The sequence below is a fragment of the Panulirus ornatus genome, chromosome 17 (assembly GCF_036320965.1).
Source record: "Panulirus ornatus isolate Po-2019 chromosome 17, ASM3632096v1, whole genome shotgun sequence".
Lineage (NCBI taxonomy): Eukaryota > Metazoa > Arthropoda > Malacostraca > Decapoda > Palinuridae > Panulirus > Panulirus ornatus.
The window spans coordinates 33788383-33799857 of NC_092240.1; the positions used below are offsets into that span (position 1 = coordinate 33788383).

At 42.6% G+C, this 11475-nt stretch overlaps 1 protein-coding gene across 1 annotated transcript in view; it reads right to left on the minus strand.

Annotated features, from left to right (window-relative positions):
• LOC139754670 (lysosomal acid glucosylceramidase-like) overlaps positions 1-9658 on the minus strand; it is a 79916-nt gene extending 70258 nt beyond the window's left edge. The window contains 1 exon segment of the mRNA XM_071672217.1: positions 9509-9658. Within this exon segment, the coding sequence (XP_071528318.1) occupies positions 9509-9632 (124 nt within the window). The 5' untranslated portion in view covers positions 9633-9658.
• Positions 9659-11475: the final 1817 nt, after the last annotated feature.

An 11475-nucleotide genomic window follows, 5' to 3' on the forward strand; every position in this document is an offset into this window, starting at 1 on the left:
AGGTCAGGTGAACCGACACCCCGTCACCATTAGACACAGTAGCATAAATACTGAGTCACACACGTTACAATACGAGCGATCGTGTAGAATTTGAGATTGGATATGCGGTAAATGAGGAAGTAAAAACAGAAATAATGAAAGTAGACTCAAAGAGATGAAACGATGAAAAGAGAAGTACCAGATCTGTTTCTAGTTTCTATAGTATTATAAACTGAGTAATGATATTCAGTAGTTATGTATCAGGGCAATACGGTGGAAAGTTCTGTGAAACTTAGAATGATAAATAAGGAATGTGGGTACCAATACCTTCCAATACAGAGCAAAAGTGAAGGAAGGAAGGAAGGAAGGAAGTGTTCCATAAAAGACGTCAAAGGCGAAGAAGATTCGTGATTTGCTGTGATGATGTAGAAAACTCATCCAGCCGACATTTTAAGTATAAGACCGCTACATACGCTCAGTTTTAACTATAGTGGCCCAAACACAGGACCGAAGACGGTTTTTTTTTCTATTTCCTTCAAATCCCACTCAACAGTGAAAGTCCAGAGGAAGGCATCATAGATGATACCCGAATGAACGCAGGTGAGTTACAGACCTTCAATTTGTCTGCCGTGACAGAGAGAAAAGTAAGGAGTGACCTGATGTCAAGTGAACAGTTCTTTGAAAGATGCGAGGATAAAACAAGACACCATAACATGAAGTGAAACATGAAACATTTTACAAAATATGTCAAGAATTGTAAGAATATGTGTAAGGGATTAGTGAAATAAACTAAACAACACAACTTGAATTCTGACATCTAAAAGTTCAAAGCGTTGTTTGACAGGCGAAAGTTTAATATATGAGGACCCACGATTTTTTATCTTTCTCTGTACTGGACAAATATGATTACACATGCACACACACACACACACACACACACACACACACACACACACACGTACATACATACATACACACCATACGTTTCATGTCATGCAAGCAACATAACCATTCAGGCAAAATACTTTGTAAATATAATTCGTAGCGACAAAATAACTGTTCCGAGACGATTATGTTTTAACAACAAATTACCGTTACTCTACACAATGGCTCGTGGGAGCAAACAAATTTTCTTTGAGGAAAAAAATCTGAGAAAAACAACTATGAATGTAGTGAAGGTGTTGAACAAGGCCAACGCACGCAAATCCTTGTGGTTAGAAACAGCAACAGCAGCAGCAGGTTGTTCTGGAATACGGGGAACAGCCAACTTGAATTCCAGCTCACACCAGGGTTAAGACTGCTGACGACCGATGTGCTCAGTGAGGGTACTACAGGAAGTCTGACACCCAAAGCAATATTCAAAGCAACAATGACCAAATATAAAGCGAGTGATCATACTGAGCGACCCATGTTAATAGTTCAAGTGATTACAATCAATATCATAAGACGATAACTTTTCATTAAATGGAACAACACATCCACAACAAATAGTACAATGTAATCAATTCTAAAGGAAATATGGAGATGTATGTGTCTTGCTGAGCAAGTAAGAATCAGTTGTTGTCTGCTGCCGATGAGGAGCTAGTGGCAGAGGTTGGCATCCTTTATTCTGGAAATGTGTGTGAAACGAGAAAATTGAAAAATAAATGTGGATAAAAGCAAGGTTATTAGGTTAAGGTGTGAAGAGACAGGTTATGTGGAGTAAGTTTGAATGGAGAGAACTTGAAGTGGAGTGTTTGAGATACCTGGGAGTGGATATGGAAACAGGAGCTGAAGTGAGCCACAGGGTAGGTGAGGGAGGGTGGGGGAGCAAAAATGACTTTGGGCATACTGAGGAATGTGTGGCGTTAGATCACTGTCTGTGACGGCAAAGACGAGTACGTCTGATGGTATAACAGTCCCGTTGGCACTGTGTGTATGGATGAGAGACGTAGATCTTTAGCAAAAATGCAAAGAATATGGTGAGTGTGGCGGTTACGAAATGTCCGAGGACAATATGTGGTGTGAGGAGGGCTGCTCGAATAAAAAATGATGGGATAAGAGAGAGGTGAGGAAATAAGAATATACATGAGAGCAGAACAGGGTGTACTGAAGTGGTTTGGACATATGGAGAGGATGAGTGAGAAAAGGATGACGACGAGAGTTTGCATGTCAGAAGAAGAAGGAACAAGGGGTAACCTAGGGAGAGTTGAAGGGATGAAGTGAAAGATGGTTTAATGGTTCGGGACCTGAACTTACAGGGGGGTGCGAGGCAAGATAGCTAGAGCGATGTGCTAAACAATGGACAACGTGCTGTCAATGGGCTGAATCAGAGCATATGACGTAGTATGGGAAAACCACGGGAAGGACTGTGAGGCCTGGGTGTGGTTAGGGGGATCTGGTTTTTAGTGTACTACACATGTGAGTTACGGAGTAAATGTAAGTGAATGAGGCCATTTCTTCGTGTTCCTGGCGTTACATCGCTAATGCGGAACACGGCGAACATGTACAACAAAAAGAATAACTTAATGATTTTCATTTTTGAAAATACACAACTTTGTGTTGAAGTAGAGAGGTGAGAGAACAAGCGTATGAGACAGTTGGCGTACCTATCAGAATTAGTCCACAGGTCGAATTTAAACAAAATCAAGCAAAAGCGGGACGCTGCCAGCAAGTTACATAGCTGATGACAGGAACATAATGAACAAAGCCCAGGTCAAGCATGGCCACATTGTTAATATAGAAGCACAGAGCAGCGACCCTCACTGGTGACTCTGGGAACTGGAGGGACATGAAGTAAATGATGAGAGAGAGGTTGTTATAATACATAACTACTGTAACACTATGAATACAGGTGTACTGTAAGGATGAGGATAGTTGGGAATCCTTTAAACTAATTTCAGGTTGTAGTACTTACTGAGAGTAACAAACGAAGGAAATATGTGCAAGCGAGGCTACTACTGAAGCTCTGGTATACATATGTGGTATTGTTTTATCAACTGGAGGAATGTCTGTGTTGCTGGGATCCACGAGCACCCAGGGCCTGGTAGAAAGCGGTAACACGGGTGTGTTGCGTATCAGACAACCTCAGCTGGTGGGAACGAGAGGTCCCAGGAAACTGGAGGGAACCATTGCAATGAATCCTCTTCTGTCTTGATCGCAGAATCATACACTCACACCCAGACTGACCCTCACCAGAGACGAAAGCGTCCACAATATGAGACGATACCAACCAAATTACGTCTTGGTTGTCAACACACTTCGAGTCTCACATCATTACCCAGGAAATTTGCGAAAATACTGACCTGTGTCAATTAGTCATGGACACAGGTTGAATCATTACCATGTGAATGCAACAAAATCCGGAGATCATAAACAAAATTGTATCGTACTAGGGTTGGGTCAGTCTAAAAAAAAAAAAAAAAAATAACTAGTTAATTCTGAAATCTGAACTAGTTAAATTACAAAATAGCGAAAAAATATTTCACTGTCCCATCTTGTTCTTTCCGTACACCCATACAATACGGCAAATAAAGTATACATACATAATAATCACAGGAACCTAAACGAAGTATCCCAGGTTGAGAAATTCTGCGGCACCTCAACTTGGCCCGTTTTAAAAGTGGAACAGACTTTAATAGCAGTGTACACAGGGCTCGCTTTAATTCACTGAGAAAATTTAAAGTACATATGAACACCTCCAAAGGTCACAAACGACAAAAATCTTACTTTTTTACAAAAGAAATATCACAAAAATACTGTCAGATACAAAACAATAACCACACTGGTCAATTTTCTTTTCAAAACTAAATGAACCTTATTCCAAATTCAAATACAAGATTTCCAAAAGTTCACACATTGTTCACATACAGGGTGTTCACTGTTCACACAATGCCTGATAACTTTCTTAATCTATCACAACACAGGTCAATATGTCAGCCAGTTTAATTGTTCCTGCACTTTCAACCTAACTGCCTCTGTCTATACACTTCTCTACACATTAACCCTTAACACCAGCACCACTTTGTCACGCTCCAAGTCCTGCTCCAGCAACAACTGCACAACATATGAACCTGCCTCACCATTCTAGTGCGATTCGCCTCTGGAACCCATCTTGAGTACTACAGTCAAACCGACCCTTCCCAATAACAGCGTGGTCCTCTAGCTTAGCCCCAACCGCGCAGTCTAGTTACAGCTAAGGATATTCTATGCCTCTGCACAGAACTGGATAGATAACACCTGGAACATTTCACCTCCCTGGGGACTCTCTCAAGCCTTAGCGAGGCAGTCCGTGACACAACGTAGCAGGCCAGAACCTGCTCTACAAGTCTTGGTATTGTACGTCCATTCACGGCCACCCACCCTCGGACGACGCCGACATTGATTCGTCAAATACCCACAATATCCTCACTGCAGGGATTTACCAATGTCATCACAACAATCTATGACTCTCTGTCCACTATGTACAACACTGTTCTAAAACTCAGCCACATACCAGCTTAAATAACATCAAATATCCACACACACGTTGGGGATCTGGTGTTGTTACATTTGCCATGCGAGTGCCCCACGCTACCAACCTGCCGGCCAGGCTCCCAGCCCACACGCCGCAGGCCTGCCAACCTCAAACGCTAACTTCCCTCATTACATTCTTCGCCTTATTATATACATGTACCACAATCTTTGGTACCTTAGCTCTTCGTTAAGGGAACGCCAGAATACTTCAGCCAAATAGATGAACGCGTGTCGACTACACCAATGGTCAGTAGGACAGATAGTGAAAAAGAAACTTTTGAAGACGTGCGGTCTTGTAATGTCTGCCGCTTACTCTACAGAATTAATGTAAGGCAACACACACTGCATACCAGCCCACAACCATGACTCCCTCGGTAAACAATACCGACCAGGACACTTCCTGAGGTGGGAGAGTGGCATGTTGCTCAGAGGAGAGTAACAAATCTGTGGCTCCGTGTACGCATCAAGTATTCATTTGTTCAATGTTAAGCAATATACTGCATGAATACCTGGTTACTGAGCTTTGGTGAGGTCTGTTATTACTATGGTAAAATTAACACTGTTAGTCCTACAGCATAACGACGCAGACAGATGACCCTCAAGAGATACGTTCTGTATGGCCAACATTAGCAGTTTCAACGATTTGTTTCATGAGTAGTTCTCTGTAAGATATATCCTCTAACAGTTTTTAATTACCAACCACATTCCCAGTATTCTCAGCTGCATATGTCATCTAAACATTATTGGCTGCCTTTGATCATTTGTGATGAGAGTGAGACTTTATTTTGGCTGTTTCAAGGAGTGGCCACACACCAACGCAACATTGTGGAAAACATTTACGACGACAGCTGGCAACACTGTTAAATAAGGCAGATCCACACGAGCACAGCAACGTGGTAACACTGTCAGTAACATGCTGGATACAAAGTGACGATATAGTTGAAAAGTGAAATAATGATAGTCCACACCAGTCAGTGAGGGTGTACTAGCAGCAGCAGCATCAGTAACATGGTGGGGTGAGGCAGCGCCACCCTCACAGTTAGCAGGACACATTACTGTTGCCGAGAATGTTCCTAACACAAAAGTCAACATTTACGTGTAATCATTCACAATGGTGGAAGACACAGCTGCAAACATATGCTACCGACAAAGGTGTTAGTCTGGCCTCGCCTTCTGTCTTCTGGCATTTCCCTTTTTTTAACGATAGAGGCTCCAGTCAGGCACACAAAAGTCCACATCAAGGCCGGACCTTAACTGAAATATCGATTATCAAAGGGAAAAATATGAGACAAGGGAACGTATTTACGAATTTTGAAGTGAAAAACCCGTCTTTTCAAAAACGTTAAGTCATAGTGAACGACATGAGAAGGTAGAGCCTTTCAAAGCTTCGAGGTGTTGGGGAAGAGTGATCAAAACTGCCCAACCTCGAGCAACCAACAGCCACACAGTAATCTTTTGACGCAGCAGCTTGCCGGGTATCGCGTGGGGGCACAAAAGCAGCCAGCTCTCGGGAGCAAAAACCAAAGTAATACCTATTGAAGAGGGAAAGTGAACTAACATTTGCGAAGCAGGGCAAGTGGGTCAAGTTTTAAAGTTACCCTGGGAGAGTTTAAACGACGGACTGCTTTCGACTCAACTCACTCAAGTAAGGATGCAGAGCTAGAACCACCTCAGATGTGAGAGCAGTACTCCATACAAGGACGAATCAATCCTTTGTATAAACGGAGCAACTGTCAGAAGAAATTTCGACATATAAACAGGACTATCATTTTTTTTCTATTGGCATACTGAGCTATTTCCGTAATGTGGAGTTTCCGAGAAAGATGGATGTTACAGTAATACCAAGTACGTTCAATGAGTCATCAGGTGGAATTATAGAAATGTCAATGGAGACGAGAGTTCTGAGGAGTTTTCGATAGAGAGATGGGTAGAAACTGGAAATATCCTGTCCAAATCTGAGATTATTTAGGAAGCTGTGTCAAAACGAAATGTAGATCGAGAGAGAAGAGCAGACTGAAGGATTTGGATGAATGCAGTGATGAGGCGTCAGCGTATGAGTGCCCTTGGTTATCTGTGGAAGAGAGGTAATCGTAAAAAGGAGAAAAAGTGTAGGAGACAGGACAGAACCTGGAGGGACATCGCTGTTGATGGAGAAAGCGGAAGAAGCTGATCCATCAACAACCACAGAGATAGATCGGCCAGAGAGGAAGCTAGATATGAAGGAGCAAAGTGAGGGAGGGAAGCCAAAAGAGGTGAGCTTAGACAAGAGACTCCGATGCCACACCCTATCAAAAGCCTTGGTTATGTCAGGGGCCAACTACATAAGACTTCCTAAAATCTTTCAGGGATGATAAGAAATTAGTAAGAGAGGAAAGGATACCACCAATGGGTCTCGTCTTACGTAAGATACACTGGTGAACAACGAGTGTGAGATTCAAGGAGTCAAAGGATATGCAAGTTGAGGAGGGATTCAAAGACTCTGGAAATGGTCGATGTTAGATCAACAGGACGATAGTTAGAGGGTCAGAACGGCCACCCTTCTTCGGGATGGGATGTATTAATTCATGTTTCCAAGAAGGAAACGTTTTGGTTTTTAAACATATGGAGCAGATGAGCAAGCACAGGTGCAATTTCAGAGGCACACTCCTTCAGTACACGTGGATGGATGTCATCAGGACCATATGCCTTGCTTGTGTCGAGAGAGAAAAGCGCTTTTCGGACAGTCCGAAAAGAGATAATGGGGAGGGGCATAGAATTAGTAAGAGGAGCATCAGGGGGTGAAGTGATATTGAGATTCACCTAAGGAGGAGTTACATAAGAAACTTGCTTTCCCTCCGGGTGAGACAGATAAAGTACCCTCAGAGCGGAAAAGTGAAGGAAAGGTAGAGCGACAGATGTTAGAGATGCCCTTAGCTAAAGACCAGAGAGACCGATCAGTGAGTGATGAGGAGAGACTATCCCACTTCCTTTGAATAAAGGAACGCTTTGCCTCACGGATAACTTCCATACTTGCAATGATTACGGGCAGGGATAACAGCGGAATGAGAAACAGAGGGAGAGTTTTTCCAAGCCCGATATGCTTGATCCCTTGTCTGAATGGCCTCAGAACAGGAAAGGCTAAACCAGGTGCTGAAAGAAGAGGTCGTCCTGGAGGAAGATGGGATAAATGCTGCCATTCCCGCGAGCATAACATACGTTATGCGTTTGGCGGAGACAGAAGCATCACCACATAAGAGTAATTTAACCAAGGAAAACCAGATAATAATTTACCTAAGTTATTCCTGTCAGCCTTGTTGGGGTGCCAGCATCTACGATTAGTAGGGGCTGCTGGAGGGGGAGGTGCCGATAAAATAGATACATTTATGAGAGTGTGATCAGATGAACCAACAGGAGGCCTGGCTGTGTATTTACAGCAGGATGGACTCGAGGTGAAAAACAGATCTAGAATATCAGGAGAGTGAGCACAGCGGCCAGGAATATGGCAGGGTGGGAGAAAATTTGCCCTAATTCATTGAGGATGGAGAATGCGAGGGCTTCAATCCTTCCACCATCCGTATGGGAGAAATTCAACCGTTCCCTATGGTGGATGTTGAAATCCCCGAAGTAGAGGATCTCGGCTTGCGGGTGAGAGGATGCAAGTCTCATGGCAGGGGTTCAGATAGTCGAAGAGAGATAAAATAATTTTTAGAATTAGGAGAGCAACAGGTGAAACAAAGGAAAAGTGTGGTAGATGGGAGACAGATAATGAGCCACACATCAAAGTCTGGGGACTCGAGGTTTGTTGCTGATGGAACAAGCAGAGGCACCACCTTTGAACCGGAATCTTGAGTGATCATGGTTGGATATGAGAACATCATCTGGCAACTGTATCTCAGAAAGAAGTAAGATATTAGGAGAGGCGACGCACTGGACAGATGGTGTTTAAAAAAAGAGGTTACTACACAGACCACTAATGGTGATATAGAAAAGAAAAAGAGGCAGGTCTAATAGAGGGAAAGGTGATGGGAAGGGCGGGTACGACTACTGCCAGAACCCTCCCTCTCATCGGCAGTAGAACCAGGCTGGAACCAGGAGGTTCTTAGAGCCCCATGATGCCGGGGGACTGTGGGGGTTCGGGGTTCATAACTTCGTTGAACTCCGTCCTGATGAAACTTACAATCGTTTGAGCAGACAAGAATTAGCAAGAGTACTTTATGTGAAGAAAATAAGCGAGGTTTGAGTAGATGTATGGTGCTTGTAAAGAGAAGATGGCAGGACACGCCCGGTTGTCCTGTTTTGATGAGCCCAAAAGTCAGACCAGCTATCCTGACATGGTGAGTGTCAGATGGTCCCGAGCACCACACTTTAACCCTCCTCAGCCAGGGCGGTAGCGCCGCTCTGGGTGGCTGCCGTCAACAGCCTACTACCTACTACCTGCTCATTGATCCTAACCAGATTTCTCTTGTCTGTTGAAACAAAAACATTTATCTTGTCAACAATGAAACAAATAACAAGACAAAACAGATCAACCTTAAAACGAAGGAAAATTGTACTTAGGAAAATCATATACTTAGGAAAATCATACGACATTAAATATCAATCACTGACGACAAGAAAAACTATCGACATATTTCCTAAATGGTACTGGAACATGGGTTGTCCTAAATCAATGGTTCCCATCCTTTTTCAGGTCATGGCCCGATATAGCTTACGTGAAGAACATGTGGCCCATCTCTCATTTTGTTAAGCAGTAAAATCCGTACACGAGACAATCAAAATTCCTCAAGATAAACAAAACTGAAATTCTATACGAAAAATTCTAAATCTGACTGTGCAATCAGACTGAAATGTCATATGGAATCATATATCATCATCGTCATTCACGTCATCATAAAATAAACCTATTATGACCACTTCCATAACCTACCTATGAAATTCACCACAGCCCACCAGCTGGGAACCTTCACTGTCCTACATTAATGCTTTCACTACACAGAACCAGGACTCGAAACCACGAAACTTTACATCACAGCATTAATAAAATATAGTTACTTACGTCTCGACCCGCTATATGAACTGACCACATCCAGATCCAACTGGAGCAGCAGAGAACACAACAACAAGGCTTCGTGACTTCCCATCAGGCCCGCCGTTGACCGTCTGATTCCAACGTATTCCATCCGAACACGTTCAACCGTTGCCGTGGGTTGGTTCTTCTCTGCTTTTTAGTCCTATCGTCTGCCAAGGTCATCAACAAAGACTGATAGGCTTCGGACATTAAAGCAGATAACGTCATGTTGGAATTATCAATCGAAATGACTTGAAATAAGGTAGAAGAGCAATAATGAGGCTAAAGGTAGGGAGTGGTTGGGATTACGACTGAAATGCTGAAGTATGGACGAGCATGCGTGGTAGAATAGATGCATCTGATGTGTAATTTAGCATGGAAACAGAGGGTTGTGCCTGCGGATTGGGTGAAAGCTATTACTGTTCCTTTATTCAAAGGAAAAGGTTCGAAGGATGTATGTAGCAATTATAGGGTAATAAGTGTATCAAATATACTAAGAAAAGTGTACACAAGAATATTCATTGGGAGTGATGGGAGTCAATGCATAAGTGAAGAGCTTTTTTTTTTTTTTTTTTTTTTTAAGGAAAGGTAGGGGATGTGGGGATCAGATTTTTGTAGTAAAGATGACAGTGGAAAAGTATTTAGCGAAAAGTAAGAAGTTGTATGCAACTTTTTTGGATCTGGAGAAAGCGTATGACAAGAGTCGAGTGGAATGCTTTATGGGATATGTTAAGCATACATGGTATAGTAGGACAACTGTTGCATGGGGTAAAAGCCTTCTATGGAGGAGCAAATGCGTGTGTAAAAGTGGAGGGAAAGCTGACCGAAAGTTTTGGGATACATGAAGGAGTCAGGCAACGCTGTATGATGTTACCTGGCTCTTTGATATATATATATATATATATATATATATATATATATATATATATATATATATATATATATATATATATATATATGGTTTCAGAAGTGGTAGAGGATGTGTGGATCAGGTGTTTGCTTTGAAGAATGTATGTGAGAAATACTTAGAAAAGCAAATGGATTTGTATGTAGCATTTATGGATCTGGAGAAGGCATATGATAGAGTTGATAGAGATGCTCTGTGGAAGGTATTAAGAATATATGGTGTGGGAGGCAAGTTGTTAGAAGCAGTGAAAAGTTTTTATCGAGGATGTAAGGCATGTGTACGTGTAGGAAGAGAGGAAAGTGATTGGTTCTCAGTGAATGTAGGTTTGCGGCAGGGGTGTGTGATGTCTCCATGGTTGTTTAATTTGTTTATGGATGAGGTTGTTAGGGAGGTGAATACAAGAGTTTTGGAAAGAGGGGCAAGTATGAAGTCTGTTGTGGATGAGAGAGCTTGGGAAGTGAGTCAGTTGTTGTTCGTTGATGATACAAGGCTGGTGGCTGATTCATGTGAGAAACTGCAGAAGCTGGTGACTGAGCTTGGTAAAGTGTGTGAAAGAAGAAAGTTAAGAGTAAATGTGAATAAGAGCAAGGTTATTAGGTACAGTAGGGTTGAGGGTCAAGCCAATTGGGAGGTAAGTTTGAATGGAGAAAACCTGGAGGAAGTAAAGTGTTTTAGATATCTGGGAGTGGATCTGGCAGCGGATGGAACCATGGAAGCGGAAGTGAATCACAGGGTGGGGGAGGGGGCGAAAATCCTGGGAGCCTTGAAGAATGTGTGGAAGTCGAGAACATTATCTCCGAAAGCAAAAATGGGTATGTTTGAAGGAATAGTGGTTCCAAAAATGTTGTATGGTTGCGAGGCGTGGGCTATGGATAGAGTTGTGCGCAGGAGGGTGGATGTGCTGGAAATGAGATGTTTGAGGACAATATGTGGTGTGATGTGGTTTGATCGAGTAATTAATGTAAGGGTGAGAGAGATGTGTGGAAATAAAAAGAGCGTGGTTGAGAGAGCAGAAGAGGGTGTTTTGAAATGGTTTGGGCACATGGAG